Source organism: Oryza brachyantha, chromosome 9 (genome assembly GCF_000231095.2).
Source record: "Oryza brachyantha chromosome 9, ObraRS2, whole genome shotgun sequence".
In the NCBI taxonomy this organism is placed as follows: Eukaryota; Viridiplantae; Streptophyta; class Magnoliopsida; order Poales; family Poaceae; genus Oryza; species Oryza brachyantha.
In genome coordinates, this window is record NC_023171.2 from 12,515,812 (window position 1) to 12,538,131 (window position 22,320).

At 40.9% G+C, this 22,320-nt stretch overlaps 4 protein-coding genes across 4 annotated transcripts; 3 read left to right on the forward strand and 1 right to left on the reverse strand.

Moving 5' to 3' along the window:
- Positions 1-668: 668 nt before the first annotated feature.
- Positions 669-2,001, forward strand: LOC107304952. The gene has a single exon (XM_015841132.2). It carries the CDS (start codon positions 784-786, stop codon positions 1,489-1,491), a length of 708 nt encoding a protein of 235 aa, XP_015696618.1. The 5' UTR covers positions 669-783; the 3' UTR covers positions 1,492-2,001.
- A 3,079-nt stretch (positions 2,002-5,080) lies between these two features.
- LOC102712111 lies at positions 5,081-8,209 on the forward strand. The gene is made up of 5 exons (XM_006661334.2): positions 5,081-5,289; positions 5,465-5,571; positions 6,254-7,102; positions 7,428-7,580; positions 7,668-8,209. The coding sequence occupies exons 1-5, from the start codon at positions 5,244-5,246 to the stop codon at positions 8,082-8,084; spliced, it is 1,572 nt and encodes a 523-aa protein (XP_006661397.2). The 5' UTR covers positions 5,081-5,243; the 3' UTR covers positions 8,085-8,209.
- A 336-nt stretch (positions 8,210-8,545) lies between these two features.
- LOC102719420 (NADH dehydrogenase [ubiquinone] 1 alpha subcomplex assembly factor 2) lies at positions 8,546-11,819 on the reverse strand. Its single transcript, XM_006660737.3, has 8 exons — positions 11,471-11,819; positions 11,310-11,369; positions 11,094-11,146; positions 10,909-10,960; positions 10,043-10,105; positions 9,627-9,698; positions 9,479-9,545; positions 8,546-8,804 (listed from the first exon to the last, which is right to left on the reverse strand). The coding sequence occupies exons 1-8, from the start codon at positions 11,583-11,585 to the stop codon at positions 8,741-8,743; spliced, it is 546 nt and encodes a 181-aa protein (XP_006660800.1). The 5' UTR covers positions 11,586-11,819; the 3' UTR covers positions 8,546-8,740.
- Positions 11,820-15,264: 3,445 nt separating this feature from the next.
- Positions 15,265-21,442, forward strand: LOC102712389 (type I inositol polyphosphate 5-phosphatase 13-like). Its single transcript, XM_006661335.3, has 11 exons — positions 15,265-16,223; positions 16,374-16,626; positions 16,733-17,537; positions 18,370-18,494; positions 18,631-18,715; positions 18,859-19,012; positions 19,142-19,179; positions 19,252-19,519; positions 19,685-19,808; positions 19,901-20,261; positions 20,534-21,442. Exons 1-11 carry the CDS (start codon positions 15,278-15,280, stop codon positions 20,963-20,965), a joined length of 3,591 nt encoding a protein of 1,196 aa, XP_006661398.2. The 5' UTR covers positions 15,265-15,277; the 3' UTR covers positions 20,966-21,442.
- The last annotated feature ends 878 nt before the right edge of the window (positions 21,443-22,320 follow it).

The window sequence follows — 22,320 nt, forward strand, 5'->3', positions numbered from 1 at the left end:
GCCTCTCATCGGATGTTTGGACACGTATTATAAATAGTAAACATATACTATTAATAAAATCCATTCATAATCTTGAACTAATTTACGAGACGAATCTAATGAGCCTAATTAATCCATGATTAGCCTATATGATGCTACAGTAAACATGCTCTAATTATAGATTAATTAGGCTTAAAAAATTCATCCACTCATTTATGAAATTTTTTTTATTATTCTATATTTAATACTTCAAATTAGTATCTAAACATCCGATGTGACATGGGGCTAAAAAATTTAGCCCCATCTAACAATCGCTAATCTTATGGGAAAAATCCTAAATGACACCAATCCATACACTGATACACAGGGAGATTGGAAAGCTAATATGTGACAGCTTAGTTCATTATGCAACAAAAGTTCCAGGTTTTTGGCATCACAGCCTAGTATATCTGAACTCTGAAGCAATGGCATCCAACGGTGAGCATTGCTAAGCACTGGCATCCAACGGTGCCTTCGAGCGAGACGAAGTTGTGACGTGGCGTGGAAGCGTGTCCCACACGCTAACCAACCCCAGCTGCTTCTGGAAGCAGTCATCTTCCTCGACTCGAGGAACTCGCCGTCGCCGCGCGGTTGGCTATAAATACTCCTCCCCCCGCCCCACGACTGCGAGTTCTAAATCCCCACCACCCCCCGCCGGCTGCGAGAGAGTTCGTCGTCCCGCTCCCCGCGGCTGCCGCGCCCCGCCGGCTGCGAGAGGAAGGAGAGAGGCGTCACCCGCTCGTCCCGCTCCCGCCGGCTGCCGCGATGAGCTTTCACTTGGTCAGCTCGGTCCACGACGTCAAGCATCTGATCAACTTATACGGCTGCAGTGAAGGCTTGGAAGTTCGCGTCGAAGCTCTTCATGGGCTGTCCAATGCCCGTAGTGTTCACACGCTGTTGATGAAGCAGATCCGCCGAATGGGCTGGCGGGTGGATGGACTCCGTCATCTCGAGGTGCTCGTCGGCGTCCACATGTCCATCGCTTCCGCCGCCCGCCACCTCGACAAGCTGGTGCTCTATTTCGAAACACTCACCGCGCCCGGCTCCGGAGGAGACCCCGTCGACGTCGCTGCCGCGCCTGGCCACGGAGGAGACCCTGTCAACGTCGCTGCGCCCGGCCTCGCGGTGCCAAGCCCCGGAGAAGACCTCGCCACCACCAACTCCAATGCGTCGTTTGACCCCGCGTCCACCGACGACGACCACCACGACGGCGTGAACAACTCCGAAGGCAAGCTCGGCCTCGCCACCCGCCTCCACGAAGCCGGCGCGGCGATCCTCCAGCACCAACTGAGCTGCCCGGATATCGCAGAGATAGTGCAGCTGTTGGGTGGCCAACTACAGGATGGGAGCAACGCCATCGTCCACCAGCGCTTCCTCCCCGAGAAACTGCTAGCCTACATCAAAGAAGCGAAGAACAATCTTCAGGCTGCTTGGCTCCTGTGGGTTGAGCATGACCAATTCAAGATGCTCTGATCACTTTTCTCCGAGTTCGAGTTCTCCGAGTTTGAGTTCGAGTTCGAGTTCGTTGAGTACGTTGAGGATTGGTATCTGTTTGCTACGTGAGAGTGGCTGTTAGCCTGTTACTAACAATAGGTAGAGAAAAGAAGAGTTGCTTGCTGTTAGAATTTACAGACTAATAATACGCAGTTTGGACTTTGGACGGAACTGCAATTTGAACCGTATTCTACAATAACTAGGACATCCATCCTAAGGCCTCATTCTTTGGTATATTTGTCCAAGTTAGCATCAGTTCTTCGCTTCTACCACAGTATCAGGTTCAACATGCATCGTAACAGATGCTAGATAATAGACTAGTAAATGTAGTCGACACTCCAGAAGGGAAAATGTTTCAGGGCAGCTAATTGCCAGCAGCACAGTACACCAGAACTCTAGTCAACGAATGTTAAAATAGCCTTTTAATATTCGGCCAAAGATGGTGATAGCTTATTGTCCTAAAGACTTTAACGACAAGATACAAAGAAATTGGTATATAATGGGGAACGGTAAACTTATTATCAGATTAGGCTCTCTCAATTAGTCTGAAAAGGAACCTGTATGAACTTTACAGCACAGACATTTCATTTCCTTAAACTAATCCAATATATGGTTTCCCAAAAGTGAACATAATTAACTCGCATAAAATGGTCCAAAAAGGCTATAAAAAATCATGATGACACCAGAAGCTAGCTTTAATATACCTAGGCCGTGTTTAGCGTGGAGGGACAAGGTATTCATGACATGAAAAACATAATAATAGATTAGTACATGATTAATTAATTATTAATTATTAAAAAAATAATAAATAGATTAATACGATTTTTTAAATAACTTTCCTATAAAAAATTTTTACAAAAAATATACCGTTTAGTAGTTCGAGAAACGTATGCGTCAAAAAAAGATAAGATAACTAACCTGCCTTACCGAACGCGGCCCTAATCATATCTGAATTGTAAGCACCACTGGTATGCCATGTTGCATTTCTAGAGATCATGATCAAACAGTCTGACTTCAGACCCGTTGGTTAGGATTATTGGACTATTATCCTTATCTTTTTCTTCTGCTTATCTTTATAAGTCAAAACTTAAATTTTTAACTTTAAATTTGATTTTGATTTTGGTTTTTTCCATCATTTGCTTCTTTTAGATCGCTAAAAACACGTGCATAAAAACTTTATTCGTAAATTATTATTGTTCCGCACAGCAGCTCAAAAAAAGAGAGAGAGAATGACACACGGGTGCATTTGCAAATATGGCTAGCCTTACAAAGATGCAATCCATCAATCTAACTCACTACCTGAAACACAAAGCACTACTAATGTACAGCAATAGCATAACACAGTGGATGCAACCAGAAGCGAAGGGAGATCGTGGGATAGCAGAGGATCGATCTTGTCTGCTCACCTCCTTGCCGTCGGAGTTGACAGTCGAGGCATCCTCCGCTCTCCTCGCCGTGGAGCCACGCCGGAAGCGGCGGCGGCGGCGAGGTCTGGTGGATGCCACCAGGCCCTGTCTGGGATATCATTTGCTCTTTTCTTATGCCGTTCTTTTTGGGCCTTAGCTAAGAAGACAAGGCCCATTACATTCTCCCGTCCACAGGGGCTATTTGTAAAATTTTTGCCCCTAAAATAGGGACTTTGTTTTTTCAGGACAAAGAAAGGGGCTATTTGCAAAATTAAGGATAACTAACATGAAGCAGGGTTTTCTTCATTTTTTTTGGAAAAATTTAGTAGTGATCTAAAAAGGGTGATTTTTGTTTTTTAAGAAATTAGTAGGGTGACCCGCGCATTTGCGTGGCTAAATTTAATTTAGTTTTAAGTTTTACTCGTATTTTTGTTCTAAATTGTATTTACACATGGACTCTTTTTATTATTTCTCTTTTTACTCCTACTTTTCCAAAATTGTATTTCTAACTGATTTCTTTTTAACCAAAATTTTAGATGCTTCTAAGTTATATTCGTAGATGGACTCATCTCTCAATATCAATTATTTTAAAATTTTTAATCCAAAATTTAGATTTTTGTTTTAAACTGTATTTACCATTGACTCATTTTATTATTTTTCTTTATTTTTAATTTCAAAGTTGTATTGTAAATCCGGCATGGGGTGCAGAAGGTTTTGATCCTTTTGTTCCGAGGGAATAGCTTCTCATTATATTGCTGTGGGTACATTGGGCATATTAGTGGGCCTATTCCATCTTAGTGTCCATCCAAATGTTTCAAAAAAAGTAGTCATACGACATACAAAAGGTTCACACCCTTCTTTATCTCTAAAGATGGGATGTCCTAACCATCCAACAGCTATTCTATCCCCATTGTCCATTGAGTCTGCTCTGAATAATCCCCCTTTATCGGATTATTACCAATATTATTATAAAAGTCTAATTTTTTGGAAATTTTAGACCAAGCTTCTGATAAACTGGAGTTTTCCTGTAGCTGGATTCCCTGGAACCACAAGAATCCTTAGAATAAGATTTCAACTCAGCACCTTTTGTTTTTAGATTTTGATCAATTCAACAAATAAATGGAAGTTCTATCTAGCAATATCTATGGTCTTGGACCGTCAATAATGATTTTTTCTTAGAATTCGGATACTTAATCGACCCGCTTACTTCTTAATCGAATTCATTTTAACCGAAATTTAGATATTTCTAAATTTTATTCATGGGTGTACTCTTCCCTCAATATCAATTATTTTAAAATTTTTAATCCAAGATTTGGATTGGCTTTTTTCTAAACTATATTTCTACATAAACTCTTTATTATTATTATTATTATTATTATTATTATTATTATTTAATTCTAAAATTGTATTTCTATATTATTTACACATTGACTTTTTATTTTTTTTGTTTCGGAAATGTATTTGTAATCATCACCAGAAGAAGAGCGAAATCAATCAAACTCTTTCTCTCCACCGTAAAACGTCTTGGACTCTCGGTAATTAGTAGAGCAGATCCGAGTTTATATTCAACAAAGCCACGTTCTTTTAAAAGAGCACGTATTTTAAAAGGCCACGTTCATGAATTGTACTGTATCACGTTTCTGTTTGCTTGTCCCGATTTTTAAAAGGCCACGTTTTTTTTCTCCTGTTACCGATCGAAACCTATATTTTCTTTCCTTTATAGAAATGTATCTTTTCTTTCCTTATCTGATTATCTGATTAAAAAAATATTATCTTTTTCTTTCTATTAATCTTAAAATTTCTGACCCGTGAGAGGAGACTTCTTTTCATATTATCCTATTTTTTCTTACTGTTTTTTTCTGTTGCTACGTAATGTATTATTATCCTATTCAAATATTTGGTAAAACGATGTGATATTTATTTTACCGTTTGCCCGCTCATGCACATTTTTTTATTTTTCTCTGATTTATATACACCGTTATAATCTGGGATCCACCATGATCTAACGGTATTTTTTTTTCTCTGATTAACGTGATAATTTTTAGCCCCCAAAGTGAACGTGGAGCCTCCTTTCAAGTTTTTCTTTATCTTTATATTATAAAATTATAATAGATAGATAAATATATAGGTAGAGTTCTTGTACAACCCGGCGGCGGACGCTATTTCCCTAATCCCTACCTCCCACCGTCCCACCCCCAAAGTGCGATGCGCTGAGTTGCGTTGGGTTCAGAATTCAGACCCAAGCCCTCCCCGATCGATCGTTCGTTCCAGGCTTCCAGCGAACCGAAGCCGACGCCGCCCGCCGCTGGTACCACGAGGGACGACATGGCTAAGCCGCGGGATCGTCGTCGTCGCCGCCGCCGCGCAGCCAGTAAGGCTTCCCCTCCTCCCCTCGCCCTCCCTCTCGATCTCCGGCCTCTCTCTTTCCTAGCTACGTTAGGTCAGGCACCTGCAAGTAACTCGTTCAGGAGATTTCAAGAGATTCAGTATGTTGTTTTCAGCTTTATTCCACGTCTATTTTGATAACAATGCATGACTTGTTGCAGATGGAGATGTTACTTCCTTGGCTATAAAGAAGGGCACGCTCTGCCAAGAATATGATAATCCTCGGGATGGTAAAAGATTGAGATATTCATGGCAAAATCTCCCAGAGGTATGGCATGAAACTTTTGTTATGGAATACTTCCATGCTTCATATTATAATATGTTTTGGACATACCTAGATTTATTTATATACCAATTATATATATATATATATACATATCCTGATTTATTAATATTTATTAAATATAAGAAAAACCAAAATATCTCATAACTTAAAACTAATGTAATATTTATGTATAGGTATAACAAGTAGAATATCAGTTGCACTGCACAAATTTCTGGACGTATGCTAGCTAAATGAAAGTGTGTTAACAGATCTTCGAGTACTTTACTACTTCTGTCATGATGATATTGACACTAAACACTAGACTCCTCGTAACTCAGTGAGTTCGCTTACATGGCAACAATAAACAGAGGGTTTATTTAAATGATACAGTTTCAAAAAGCCTGGACTCCCTTGGTTTCCCTGGTTAATGATACAGGGAACCTATTTAATGTTTGTGACGTGATATATTTCGTATTAATCTATTCTATTAGTTTTTTAATTTTTAGTTACTATTTAAATTACTGACCTGCAAGAAAAGAGTGCATACCTAACTGAGAGATGAAAATCCATCTTCATATGGGAAAAACATTCTCATCGCTCGGTTGGATATCTGCTCCATATGGTTAATTGTTTATTTGTTCCTTGAAACACCCATTCTTCAACAACAGTTTCGATACTTGCGCAGGACATTTGGTGCCATATCCACTCTCGAATGACACTTCAAGATGCAGCGCGCGCTGCTTGTGTATCTCGTGCATTTCTACGTTCCTGGAGATTTCATCCCAATCTCATCTTCACTGAGGAAACACCAAGCTTGGAACAAAATGCACGTCGAAAGGGTGATAAATCATGTGCTTTCGCTAGCACAGTTGACCATATTCTGGAAAACCACTCGGGCATTGGTGTGAAGAGACTCAAGATTATGATGGATAGTTTCTGCAATACCAAAATAACTTCTCTCAATAGTTGGTTTCAGAAAGCTATTACACCAGGGATCGAAGAAATCACCCTTGCGCCGCCTTCAAACTACAACGGAGATTACAGCTTCCCGTTCTCACTTGTATTTGATAGGAGCAGAAGCTCGATTCGGTATCTTGAACTTACCAATTGTACCATCCATCCTACGGTTAGCCCTGGTTGCTTGACAAGCCTGACAGAGTTGTGTTTGCGTATGGTGCATATCAAGGATGAGGAGTTAGGATGTCTTCTTTCCATGTCTTGTGCTTTGGAGGATTTGCAGCTCATGTATTGCAGGGAGATAAGAAGCCTGAAGATACCAAGCATGCTAGAGAGACTCAGCCACCTGACAATATCTGGGTGTTATAATCTACAAATGGTAGAGTGCAAAGCTCCCAATCTGTCCACTTTTAGCTTCACTGGAGGTATAGTACAACTCTCACTTGGAGAATCATCACAAGTGAAGAGCCTATATATGGCATGTTCATCTGTGCCCAACTTCACCTACAATTCTATTCCCAAGCTTCCCTATATTGTGCCGAATATTAGAAATCTTACCTTATCTTTTATTAATGAGGTACACTCTAAATCTTTACTTATAATACTCCATCTGTTTCATAATGTAAGATGTTAGATTTTTTTTACTTGCAACGTTTGATCATTCGTCTTATTAAAAAATTATAGAAATATTATTTATTTTGTTTGTGACTTATTTTATTATCAAAAGAACTTTAAGCACGACTTGTAATTTTTTATATTGTACTAAATTTTTGAATAAGACGAATGGTCAAACGTTGCAACAAACATCTTATATTATAAAACGGAGGTAGTATTAGATATCTTTGTGATGACATAATCAATTATGATGCACTCATGTCCTAGGAAATAATTGATTTTCACAGGGTATTAATACACCAACGATAGCTGCCAGATTCCTTCATCTCAAGCACCTGGAAATTAATCTTTATGCAAATTCCTTGCCCCCAGGATATGATTATTTTTCTTTGATTTCTTTTTTCGATGCTTCCCCTTTTTTGGAGTCCTTCATCCTGCGTGTAAGTTACCATTCTTCCTACAATTGACTTTTAGTTTTTATGGTGAACCAATTGTTTAAGTGACATTATTTTTTTTATCATATGCAGGTTCACCAGGTTGGCATGAAGCACATTTCTATCTTTGAGGATGACTCACATATGAGGCAGACGTCTGAACATCAGCATGCCAGCCTCAAGAATGTGATGATCCTTGGCTTCTGCTCTGCAAAGAGCATGGTTGAGCTAGCATGCCATATCCTGGAGAATGCAACAAAGCTAAAAAGTATTACATTGGACACCGTACTTGATGCCGAAGATGAAGATAATATTGGCAGGTGTTGTACAAATTCTACCCGCAAAATAGGTAAGTGCACACGACTAACCAGGGAAATGATCTTGGAAGCAGAAAGAGGATCCGTAGCCATTGAAAGATACATCTTGGGAGCAGTTTCTTCCGGTGTTGAGTTAACTGTTCGTGGGGCATGTAGCTGGTGCCATGATATTGAACGTGCCAAAAGCCCATAATATTATACACTTAGATATTTACATGTGCGGTTAATTAATTACCCAGTACTTAAGATGAACTGTCTCTAATACCATTCATCCAACATGTGTAGCCATGTGCTCACTTCGTTAGCATCAATTTTGAATCTAAGTTTGACTATTTATCTTATTTAAATAATATATAGTTATTAAATAATTTGTTGTGATTTTGATTTATTAATAAAAACACTTTAAGCATGTACTGTAATTTTACATACTTACACAACAAATTTAAATAATACGAACAACATATTTACAAACAAAAAATAATTTATGAATAAAACTTTTATACATGTGTTCATATCGATATCAATCTAAAAGTTAAGGGTAAAATTTCATCCTTAAAAACTTTTAGATAGCAGAAGAAATTTGCATGTCATTCGATGATTCTCCAGAGCAGGCCAACTCACGCCATTCAATAATTCTCAACAAAAAAACACAAATTGCTCAACCACATGAATATTCATATACTTGATGGTAAGTATATTGTCCCATCGGCCGCTGTATTTGTTGACGTAACAGCCGAGTGTTAGTAAAAATGAATATTCATTTCTTTCATCAAATAACTGGAAGTTAATACACTCTCAAAGGAAAATGCTGATGCCATGTCATCTGCTAGAATTACATCATGTTGTCATTCATGCTGGTGGGTGCCATGTCCCCGGTTTGAAGGTAGCACCAGTTCCTGTCGGCTCAGAAGACCTGAAAGAAAACACGAGAATAACCTTGATCAATTTGTTACTTCTCTTTTAGCTCCACATTAACTACAGCTCTGAGCACGCCTTCTATATTCTGCAACATCGAAATGATATTGGGACATTTTAAACTAGCTATTTGTAAGACACTGGCAGATACATGGGCCGCGTTCGGCGAGGCCCCATAAGTTATCTTATCCCCTCGTTTTCCGTGCGCACGCTTTCCGAACTGCTAAACGGTGTATTTTTGTGAAAATTTTCTATAGAAAAGTTGTTTTAAAAAATCATATTAATCTATATTATTTTTTTAAATAATTATTAATTAATTAATCATGTACTAATTTATTACTACGTTTTCCGCACCGGATAACTAACACCCCTCCTCCCCTCAAAGGAACACAGCCATGATGGCATACAGAAATGCTAAACGACATTGTAGAAAATTGAAAATCATTATTATGTTCAAAGTTGGTAGATTCCCTATATTTTACTTGCAAGAACAATTCTGCTCATATAAGATTGCAAAACATTGCTAAATAGGGAAGTGGTAATAGAGTAATAGTGTAATACCCTCCAAGAAAATTGAGTTCAAGACCACATGGTAGCTATCTGGTTGTATTATATGCATGCTAAAACAAATAGCTACAAAATTTGGAGAGAAAGCATTGAACTGGAAAGAACCTGTTAGTATCTGTGATGACATCCTCTGTATTAGTTCTGTCCTCTGATCTAGATACCTCATCATCTCCTAAACAGTGAAATTGAAATGTCAAAGGAGTATGTATCAGAAACATTAGCAGAAACGGAATAAGAATATAAGATTATGTACCTTTTCTCTGATCTAGCGAAGTATCAGGAAACTGCTGAATAAAACTTTTGAGATTTGGAGATTCAAACTTCCCTATATTTGGAGTAATATCATTAACCAGGCCATGAAAAGAAAAAGAGTGAACTCCCAGTAGATGAAAATTATATTATAAAGTGACAGAATTAACAGCTAAGAATGTGTAGTTGCCAATAATCAGAGAGGAAAGCATACATATTATCATTGGTCGGTGTTGCCAGGATAGATATGTAATAGCATTTAGCTCTTTGATACAATGAATATTGAAATGAAGAAAAGAAATGAGGAAAACTAAGAAGGGTGGTTAGTCATTTGCCACTCCCGCAAATGATCAAGTGCCACCATAAGGAGTGGCAGACAATCAATTTTCCCAACTCTTAAGAAGATCAGAAAGAACATACCAACCGTCTTGACTGGTCGTGGTCGGGCACCACTCTTTTTTTCCTCTTCTTTCTTTTTGAGGACTTCATTGAAACAGATTAAATATATTAGTGGAGCAAATCCATGAACATTCATCAACACCAGAAACAGAATGACTATGGTACATGTCTAAGCAATTTAGACGTTTTACATACATTTTTCCACTTTCCGGTCATAATTCTACAAGTGGGATCAGTGGGTAGTAGGGCAAAAGTCAATTGTGAAGTTTCTATTTTATTGTTTCTTAAATGTAAGTTGCATGTAGAATAATCATTTCTGAACAGGAAAAGGACACTTTTCAAGAATCAATGGTAATGCAGAAATAATATGCAATATCATACCAGCAACATGTCCTGATATGAATGAGATCTACTAGAATGTTAACTTAAAGGACATTATACTTTAGTAACTGATTTTTTTAAGAAGATAAACTGAAAGTTTAGGCGATAAGCATTTTGCCATCATTCCCAGCTTTCAAGATGTATGACTGAACTGGATGCATTTAATCCACTAAGAGTCAGTAAGTAATATTAGTTAATGTATAGTGACCAAACAAATAATAAGCATTATTGCATTAATCATATGAATTAATCTTGAGAACCCAAATATTGATGTTATCGCATAACATAAATCAGTAACATATGCAAAACATGACAACCACCAGCGCCATCACCACAACAACAGCTGAAATGAAAACTTGTGTGCTGCTTTATGTCATACCTAGGAAACAAATATGAATTCTCAATTCTCGCCAAAAGGAAGTAAATAACAACTTTCTTATTAGCAATGTTTGGTTAAAGAAAAAAAAAACAGCACAGGATAGAATTTGGAACCATCAGATGCATACGTTCAATATTTTGCTTGACGCGTTCACGCCTCGCTTCCAGCTCAGCCAATTCCTACAGTGGTGCAGTGATACACCATGATCAGATCAAACAGCAAAATATCACTTGCCAAGTATAATGTAGACATGTAGCAAGTATTATGTTCAGAATTTGCAGAAAATCTCGTGCAGAGCCTGGCCATACTCACCTCTGGCGTTGGAGCTTTCTTCCTTTGCCCATTCAACCAGCAAATCCACTCAACTACAAGTATCAAGTATGACACAACTATCAGAAAACCCAAGGACGTTGATTCGTACTTCGGATCAAGGATCAAAAACCATACATGCCTGCAGAAACAAAGGATCAACTTAGTTTCTCTACACAGGCCACAAGTTCACCGACCAAAACGAGCAGGAGAGGTAACCTGGAACAGTGGTCGGGTCCTGGTCGCTCCCCTTGAACTCCACCCACCGTTTCTCCTTCACTGGTTTAAGCCAACGAGAAGCAACCACACGAAGAAATGAGCCCGCCATTGATGCTACCTACCTACTGGATCGAAGGAGATGGATGGACGGGGAGACGTACTGAGGCCGTCGACCTCCTCGACGCGGGTGAAGTACCGGTTGCCGAACTTGTCGGCGCCCACCTGCGTCCGCGACCGGAACATCCCCAGCAGCCGCGACACCAGCTGCTTCGACATCGCTCCGGCCTCCGCCTGCTCCTCCTTCCGCAGATCCTTCGGAACGACTCCACCCGCTGTGGGCGGGGAGCCACCTGGGACAAGAGGTGGAGGGGGTAGCTCCCCGGAGGTGAGAGGCGGTGGTGCGGGGAGGCGGAGTTCCGGAGGATGGCGGCGGCGTGCGCGGCCGCCGGTGAGATGCGAATTTGGGGGAAATAGAAAGGGTTAATTAGATGCATACCATTGCAAATATGCTGGTTTAAAAAATACCATTATAATTCAACGATTTATAAACATGCCATTACAATTAGGTTGAAACTGCTTTTTGTGCCACTTTATACGTCCGAATAGACATTTTACTCATTTTTATGTACTGTATTTACGTATAGACTAAAATACTCCCAGCATTTGGTGCATATGAGGAAAATTTTCATAAGGAGGATGAGGGAGCTAAGCGCCGGAGCGTGAGGCGTGAGGGGGCGGGCTAGGGATGTGGCGAGCGAGGAGGCCGACTGGCGCAACGACAAGGGTGACCGACCGATGGGTGGCCGGCGCGGCGAGGGCGGAATCGACAACAGCGACCGGCCGTCCGACGGGACGATGACGAGGACCGCGGGTGGCTGACGCGGCGACGGGTGGAGTCAACGGCGGTCGACGCGACCACAGCGGTCGGCTCGACAACGGCAGAGTCGACGGCGATGGGCGGAGTTGAGCGCATGAAATGAATATGGTGTGCAGGGCTAAAGCGGACAGTGAAGAGCTGCCGGCTGTGGTGGCTGAACTACCTCCGATCAGACCAAGTGCGCGCTACCTCTGGATGCCCCGCCTCCTCGAGCGCATCCACCACTCCAACTGTCGTAGCTCGCCACCAGCTTCACCAACGCTGTCATGTGGCACCAACAACAGCCACTTAATTATTGGGAGGCTTAATGAATCAATCCAAATTAATAACCTCCCAATAATTTCATCTCTAGTTCTTGCCCATCGATCATTGTTGATCACTTTATCTCAACAGCAGTACAATATACATACAACTAGAGTCGATGGCGGTCGGCGTGACGACGGTGGAGTCGATGGCAGCGGGCGTCCAGCGTGGCGACGATGGAGTCTACGGCGCCCGGCGCGACGACGAGGGCGGCCGAGTCACAGCAACGGCGCGCGACAACGAGCCGCAGAGATGACGCCGAAAAGAAAGATAAAGCATGGGCATTTTAGGTGAGATGAAAATACATTTGTCAGCCATGTGGGTCCAACGGGCTTCAAGAGTAGAAAGTGGCATGTCTCTAATATAGTGATAATTATAATGGCATATTTATAAATAGTTAAATTATAATGATATTTTTCTAAATCAGCATATTTGCAATGGTATGTATCTAATTAACCCAAACAAAAAGGGCATCTGTCCTAACAACTGGGTCCACGTAATAGCTAGCCCCACTTGCAGCCTCTTGAGCACGACCCTACGTTTTCGGTTCGAGGCTTTCGTAAATTCGTCATTATTTTTTTTTCTAAATTGTAAGATAACAAATGGTAGTTTCAGCGGTATTTTTAGAATTTTTAGTGACAATTTTACAACACCATTTTAAATCAGTTACAAATTTATAATCTTTCCTTCCGATTTCCTATTCGCTCCAATCCACTCAAAAGTGGCGTAGAAATCATGGGTTCTTCTCGTGGGTACTAAAACCAAGTTTACCTTGTAACGGAGATCCTCAAAGCCGTTGGTGGACGGAGCATACTTATCATATGATCACTGAGGTTTTGACATTTGCTCGAGTCTAAGGTACCAAATCGTTTCTTTAACATTGGATCTCAGAGTTAGATCTAACGATTAGAAATGATTTGGTACCACAAGTTACCGGTATCTCTAGATACTTTTTATTACTTTTTGTTAGACTAAAGCAAACCTATGAGGTTTTTGTACAGCCTTGTGTTAGGATTATTTCTTCATCGGTTTGCTGAACTCCGCGGGAAACGTTGGTCTTGTTCAGAGATGGGATTAGCAATGTTGAACTTGGGTACACATGTTGGTGATCGTTTTGATTTGTAAGCAAATTACAAACAGAACGGACTAAAATATTAGTTCGAAACATCAAACAATCCTGACGGGAGGAAGTATGCGTTTTTTCGATGTAAAAAGAAAAACTAAAAAATAAACTAGTATGAAAAAAATCTCAAAATTAACTTTGAATTTAATATTTAAAAAATTAAATTTCACCTTATAATCTAAGCAAAAGCTAAGAGACGACTGCTATATTCTTTGGGTTGCCTCAAGCCATCACAAGACATGATGTCACGATCAATGGTGAAGCAATGTTTGCGAATTTGCTGGCTTTCCTACATTGCGCCTTTTTACCGCTTTGCATTATCACTAACAACTATAGATGACATAATTTCTTTTTATTAATACTTTCTCCATTTTTTACGCCGTTGATTTTTTATTTATGTTTGACTCTTCGTCTTATTCAAAGATTTTGTCTAAATATTATAAATCATACTTAAAGTTATTTTAATACTGAACCAACTCATAATAAAATAGTCGATAATTATATAATTTTTTAATAAAATAAAGGGTAAAACAAATATTAACGTTAAATAAAAAAATCGGAGGAAGCACTTGTGAAAGAAACTTTTGGCGACGAATACGGTGAAGGTACCTTATGGAATGAACTCGGTGGAAGGGTTTGTTCAAGAATAGCTCAAAATGTCGTCTCACTTGCTTCGTTCCACGGTGATATTACTATAATGTGATATTTACTATTTTGTGTCTGTATTCGATTAGTATTTTTACTTTTGCTTATGATAATAAGTTAATTTTTAAATTTTCAATATTAAACTTGAAATTGATTTCGGGTTTTTTCGCTATAGTTTATTTTCTAGCGATCTAGAATTTGTTTTTAGATGGCTAAAAAGACGTATAAAAGTTTTATATTATAAATTATTTTTCGTTTATAAATATATAGTTTGACACCACCCCTAGGCTTTTGCTTGCACCAGTTATTTTATTCGATGGCCTAATTTATCGGCTATTCTGACTTCAGCGATATTGATAAGAAATCCTTACCCTGACTTATTGCTTAAACGAGAAACAATTGTATGTTAATGTATATATATACTACTATATATATATATCTATATATATATATATATATTAGTGTATATATATATATATAAACTTACGTGCATACTTACAAACTTTGTTATAAAAATCTACATGTCCAAATTTATATATGCAAAACTTTATATATATATATAATCTTTTTGTTAAAAAAAAGTCAAATGACATATTTACAAACGAATAATAATTTATATAAATAAAACTTTTATATATGTTTTCTTAGAAATATGCAAAATAAACTATGATAAAAATAAAAAACTCATCTCTACATTTAAAATTAAAAAAACCAAATTTAAACTTATAAGAAAAAAAACCGAAGTAAAAAAGACGACCTATGAAATGGACCTTGACTTTGAAGGCCGTTGCCACCACTTGGCAGTGAACCCGGTTCACACGCGCCTCTCTCTCTCTCTCCCATCACCTCGCGCGGCCCCGACTCCGCCGGCCACGGGTGGCGCGCTCCGACGGTCGTCCGTCCGTCCTCCCTCTCCCTCCCCGCGCCCTTCTCCTCCCCCGCCTTGACCATTTCCATCTTATCTCTCCCATCCCCATTCCGCGCCCAGCCCAAGCCCGAGCCAGACCGCACCGATCGCCCATGGAGCCGGACGACGAGGCGCTGAGGGAGGTGGCCGCGGCGGTGGCGCGGGCCCCGGCGCCGCAGCGGCGTGGGATCTCCTACAGCCAGCCGCTGTCGCGTGACGCGGCCTCCGCGCGCCGCGCCGCGCTGCGGAACCACAGCCTCGACGACGAGCACATCCTCCCGGCGTCGCATTCCCTCAACTACGTCCACCACGACCCCTCCGCCGGGGTGCCCAACGCCGGCGGGTACCACCCGCCGCTCCCGCCGCACGGCCAGCAGCACCACCACCACCACCCCAGCGCCTCCTACTCCAGCGGCTCCCGCCGCTCCGTGGGTGGTGCCAGCGACGGGTCCATGACGCTCGAGCGCGCCATGTCGGAGTACGGTGGGGGGCATGGCACGCTCCCGGAGTTCGTCGGGGCCGGCGGCGGGAAGGGAATCTTCCGTGTGCCGCTCCGCGCGGCCATGCACCCGGCCCGCCCGCCCCCGCTCGAGGTGCGGCCCCACCCGCTCCGCGAGACGCAGGCGGGCTCCTTCCTCCGCACGCTGGCGGCGGAGCCGCAGCGCCGGCAGCTCTGGGCCGGGGCCGAGTCAGGGATCAGGGTGTGGGCGCTCGACGAGGTGTTCGCCGGGTGGGGCGCCGGGGCGCGCCGCGGCGACGAGGAGAGCGCACCGTTCCGCGAGGGCGTGCCCGCCCCGCCCGCGCTCTGCGTCGCCGTGGACAGGGCTAACCGGCTGCTGTGGACGGGGCACAAGGACGGGAGGATCCGGTCCTGGCGCATGGACCTCGACGTGGCCGCCACTGCGCCCGCGCCTCCTCCTGCCGGTGCAGGTGACGGCGGCGGGAGCGTTGGGGGGAGCAACCATGGCGGGGTAAACAACGCGCCGGTGTTCAAGGAAGCACTCACGTGGCAGGCGTACGGCCGGACGCCCGTGCTCTCCATGGTCGTCACTTCATTTGGTAAGATTCTCGTCCATGCATGATCTCGTAATGCCATTGCATTTCTGTTGTTAGATTTGCACATTAAGATTTGATCATTGCAAATTTGCATGTAAATTGCAAATGAAAAGCATTTGTGACAAAACTGCATGTTCCATGTGAATCCAACAGGTGAGATATGGTCGGGCTCCGAGGGTGGAGTCATAAAGGCATGGCCTTACGACGCCATTGCCAAGTCGCTCTCACTGTCACCGGAGGAGAGACACATGGCTGCGTTGTTGGTTGAAAGAGCATACATTGATCTCAGGAACCATTGCACAGTTGGAAATGTATGCTCTTTGCCTGCTTCTGATGTGAAGTACATGCTTGCCGATTATTCTCGTGCAAAAGTGTGGACGGTTACAAGCATGACATTTGCTCTCTGGTATAACTTCAGAAACATACATGATATGTGCTACTTTAGTTAGATTACTGTTCCTTTTGCCCAATAGTTTCTTTGACATACAGATTCTACTGAAATTTTGCTACAGGGATGCTCGTACAAGGGAGTTGCTGAAAGTATTTGGGATGGACGGGCAAGTTGAGTCAGCTCGGCTAGAGACACCTGTCATGCCAGAGCAACCCGTTGAGGAAGAGGTCAAAGTAAAACCTTCAAAGAAAGACAAATCCCAAGGTTCTTTGAACTTCTTCCAGAAATCTAGGAATGCCTTAATCGGAGCAGCTGATGCAGTGCGTAGAGTTGCAACAAAGGGGACATTTGTCGAAGATAACCGTAGAACTGGAGCAGTGGCTCAAGCAATGGATGGAGCAATTTGGTCAGGATGCACGAATGGTTCCATTATACAGTGGGATGGAAATGGGAACAGAATGCAAGAATTTCAGCATCATACTTCTTCTGTGCAGTGCATAAAGGCACTTGGAGAAAGGGTTTGGGTGGGCTATGCCAGTGGTACTGTTCAAGTCATTGATGTTGAAGGTAACCTTCTTGCAGGATGGACTGGACATAGCTGTCCAGTTATAAGAATGGCAATCGGTGGCTCGTACATTTACACATTGGCGCATCATGGTGGTATTCGGGGATGGCCACTGACATCCCCAGGACCTCTTGATGATATTTTACGAACTGAATTATCTAACAAAGAGTTATCATACACTAGAATGGAAAAGATAAACATAATGGTTGGAAGTTGGAATGTAGCACAGGGTAAAGCATCTGCAGAGTCACTTAAATCATGGTTGGGTAGTGTATCATCTGATGTTGGGCTGGTTGTCGTTGGCTTACAAGAGGTTGAGATGGGTGCAGGTTTTCTCGCCATTTCTGCAGCGAAAGAAACTGTAAGATGCTTGATCTTATCTTCAATCGTTTATTTCTTCCCTCACTGTTGTTCAATCCAATAAAGTATTTGAAGCTTGCATTTAGATAATCATACAAGCAGGTCACGACAGAAATAATATTCATGAGTTAGGAATGTTACTTTTGGAGGCAGCATATGGTTAATGGGATCAATCTGTAGTACTCCATCAGAACCATTTGTGTGATTATATAATTAACTTGGGATTGCTCCTTTTGAATTCTGGTTCCCTGAGATCGCTCTTGTGATTACAAAATTGGCCACAAATTAATTGGTTCTTAATTGTTAAATATTTCCAGTACCATTCTAAGTTGTAACGTTGCTCATGCATTTTGCATTTTCAGCTTTCTGTCACTCCTTATCCTGATCTGTACACTTTGGATTAGCCGTTTCTTGACAGACGATGTGCCTATGTCCTGTGCCATTTGATTTTCTTCAGCAACCAAGCTTGTTGTTATCATTTGAGATTATTATTTTATTCCACGTTCCTATAAACTACCTTTTTTTTAATCTTGGACACTTTCTGTTGCATTTACAATTTTCATAAAGTATGTGTTATCGTTTCTTGCTGTAAATCTGTACTTATATTTATGTTGTTGATAAAATATATGACAGCTAACAAAAGATGGTCAACTACTGAATTGATGTATAGAAAATTCCTTGTTAGGGGTAATTGTATTTCTCTTTAACACCTTTTACCTTTTCTGTGTAAATCACACTTTGATTGTCGTGATAGCTTTCTATTGTTGGCTTTGTTGTGTGTAGATTACGCTATATCACACATTTTATTCAGTTTCACTTGTTCATGGTTCTAGGTAGGACTTGAAGGCAGTGCCAATGGGCAATGGTGGATAGACAATATTGGTAAAGCACTTGATGAGGGGACATCATTCCATCGAGTTGGTTCTAGGCAGTTGGCTGCATTACTTATTGCCGCATGGTATTGCCTTGTCATAAATTAGCTAATTTGGTTTACACAATAAACTTGTCACGTAATGATAACTTGTTTAATTTATAGTTATATCAATTACCATTCTTGCGTGATATACCTAACATGGAAATTTAACTTTTTCAAGGGCAAGAAAGAGCCTTAAGCCATATGTTGGTGATGTGGAAGCTGCTGCAGTGCCATGTGGTTTTGGACGTGCTATCGGCAATAAGGTACATTGTGAATTTGTTACATATACATATAGACATTAATTCCTCATTGGATGATGCAGCACATTTCAGTCATCATTTAGTTGTATATCATGGTGCATGCATCCAAGTTATGCCCTGTCTGATGACAATATATACTTCTGCAGGGTGGTGTAGGACTAAGGATAAGAGTCTATGATCGTAAAATGTGTTTTGTCAGCAATCATTTTGCTGCACATTTGGAAGCTGTAAGCAGACGAAATGCTGACTTTGATCATATTTACCGGACAATGTCTTTCAACAAACCTCATGGATCCACAGGTTCCTTTCTCTCAGTTCGTCTTTAAGGGTTTGCATGCCTTTACATCAACTTTAGGTGTTATGTACTACATAACATCATTATGATCCTAAAAATTGTTTGCTTAACCCTCTTTGTTTCTCTTCATGCAGCTTCTGCTACATCCGTCCAATTGCATAGAGCAGTGAATGTAGGTGTTACAGAGCCTTCAAATTATCCATCATAATGAACTATACTGATATCCAGATTGTGGCAATGACAGGTAAATGGGAATCAGGTCGATGAGGTCAGGCCTGACTTGGCTGAAGCTGATATGGTTGTCTTTCTTGGTGATTTCAACTATCGTCTTTATGGTATCACATATGATGAAGCAAGGGACATGGTTTCACAAAGAAGCTTTGATTGGCTAAGAGAGAAAGATCAGCTTCGAGCAGAAATGAAAGCTGGAAAGGTGTTCCAAGGAATGCGTGAAGGTCTCATCAAATTTCCTCCGACCTACAAATTCCAAAAGCACCAGCCAGGTCTAGGAGGTAAGTCTAATTGGATGCTTAAAAATTAGATTGCTTTTCGACGTGTGATAGATTGAGTTTTCTGTCAATGTTTCATTCAGAGAGTTCTGTTAATTATTTTGAATGACGTTAGTTCTACTAGATTCATTCACTGTCTCTGAGGCTTTTACATCAATTGTCCTGTAGGGTATGATTCGGGTGAGAAGAAGAGGATACCTGCTTGGTGTGACAGAGTACTATACCGTGACAGTCGTCCTATATCAGTAGCTGAATGCTCGCTAGAATGCCCTGTAGTTGCTTCAATCACATCGTCAGATACTATAACACTTCCCTTGTTCTTTTTTCTGATCCTCGTAATTCCTTTCTTTCATATTGATCCTTTTTTCCCCTCCATTTTGATAGGTATGTAGCTTGCATGGATGTCACAGAGAGTGATCACAAACCTGTGAGGTGTACATTTAGTGTTGATATTGCAAGAGTGGACGAACTAATAAGAAGACAAGAGTATGGGGAAATAATTGAATCAAATGAAGAGGTACGATCTATGCTTGAGGAGTCTTGTTTTGTCCCAGACACCACAGTCAGCACAGGCGAAATTATACTGGAAAATCAAGAAAATATTGTCTTTCGGATTACCAATAAATGTGAGACAAGCAAAGCGGCTTTTGAAATCACATGTGAAGGTCAGTCAAGCAAAAAGGAGGAAGCAACTAAATCAGAGATTCTTCCGAGGATATCATTTGGCTTTCCACTTTGGCTTGAGGTATGAGCTATTGTATTTTCTGTACGCTTACATGTTTTTGTAACTTTGAGACCCATTTTCCATGCTAGTTATTTATCATTTAGTATTTAGATCTCATGCATATTTATCCCCTCATACAAGTGATATTATCATATTACCCTCCCAGATCTCTATCATAGAGACTCCTATGTGAGCAGGATAGATATCACAACACTGCTACTGTTTTGCCTCTTTGCCGAATACCATTAACTTTTACTGAGTAACCAATTGTTAACTTACTACATTATACACAGGTTCAACCAGCGGTTGGCCTCATTAAACCAGGAGAAACTGCGGAGATCACAGTCCATCACGACGACTTCTACACGCAGGAAGAGTTTGTCGACGGAATCCCACAGAACTGGTGGTGCGAGGACACCAGGGACAAGGAGTGCGTCCTCACGGTAAGCATAAGAGGCAGCACCTCGACGGAAACCAAGTCCCACACGATCAACGTCCGGCATCGCTGCCCGGCGACGTCGGCGCCGCCGGCCATCATCAGCAACCCACCGGCGGCCGCCGCGCCGCCGAGCAACGTCCTGTCCAGCGAGGCGCCGTCCAAGCGCTCCTCCAAGAAGAGCCAGTCGAACCACAAGCGGGAGCTGCGGGAACAGCAGCAGCAGCAGGACTACGCTCAGTTTGGGAGCTCGGAGGTACATGACCTGTGCCGCATGCGCTGCCCTTGATCGAGCTAGACCTGTAGAGAGATCAGGACTACTGTCAAATATCGCAGTTCTTTCTAGAGATTGGGGGGATCAGAATTCAGATGTTCTCGTAGGTGTTTTACATATAAAATCAGGGAGGAGTTGCTCCAGTTCTGTACATATGCTTCACTTACCCTCTACCAGCCGCCACTGCTTTATAATTGTAACCCAAACAAACAAGGAGTCTAGAGTCATGGGATACCACTGCTCATAATTTGGTGTTTTTTTTGAACTAAATGTTGTTTCTTAAGGATGATGTTTTACTATAGAGAGAATTCAGGGAAAGTTACATAGGGAAAAGAATGAACAGTGCTCAGTGTAATCTGTTTCATAGTCTTGTTTTATTTTTTCAGTGAAAAGTGTTAAGGTTTCCATTTTTCCCTGAAAGACTAACTGATCTTGTAATTTATGACTATTCACTTTGGTAATAACAGATTTATTCTTTTTCTTTGGAGGCAAGCCGACAATCTTTCATGATATCAGTATATGGGAGCAGTAATCATTTTAATCTACTTATTCTTTGCTTGAAAAAAAATCTGGTCTACTCATCATTCGAACCATAATTGAAATGAAATTAGGCGAAAACAAAATTTCTAACCTACTTGTGTACTAGAATGCTAATGTGAAATTAGCAATGATCCTTAACCAAAATCAGCATCCCGTTGTCAAGCATAATTTGAATTACGGTGCCATCAAATATTATGCTGGTACGGGTGTGCTCGCAATATAGTAAGCTAGGGAATTGCCACTATCCTGTATCTTATTTAAGCCTATTCGGTTTTGAGAAATTTTAACCCATAAAAATAAAAAACAGAGGAAAAATACACGTCCATATTAATTCATAGAAATATTTTAAGAGATCTAACTAAAAAAATTCTTTAATATTTTTTGTCTATAACTTACATGAAAAAGTTTTCATTTGGTTTTCCTATGCTCCATTCCTACTAACGAATATTTTTTTATATGAATTAACTCTTAGAAATCTAAATCCTTTGTCCTTAGACCTATTATTATGAAACATATGTGAGTATAGTGTGTTTGTGTAATGGCGTGTGTGCGTCTTTCATTAGTATGCATAAGTATAGTTGAATAAAATCAGCATAACCAACATCAAAAAAAAGAAAGGAAGAGTTATTAAACAAATTATTAAACTTTACTTTTAAGATTAGCAAATCCTTAAATCTTTCAAATCTTTTATTTATCTATATTTTTATTAAATATTAACAAAAATACATTTTTGATTGAAAAATTACAAATCTAGATTCCAACGCGTAGCTAGCGGATGATATATGTAAAACAAACACCAAATAGACGATATATCTAACATATAGTACACT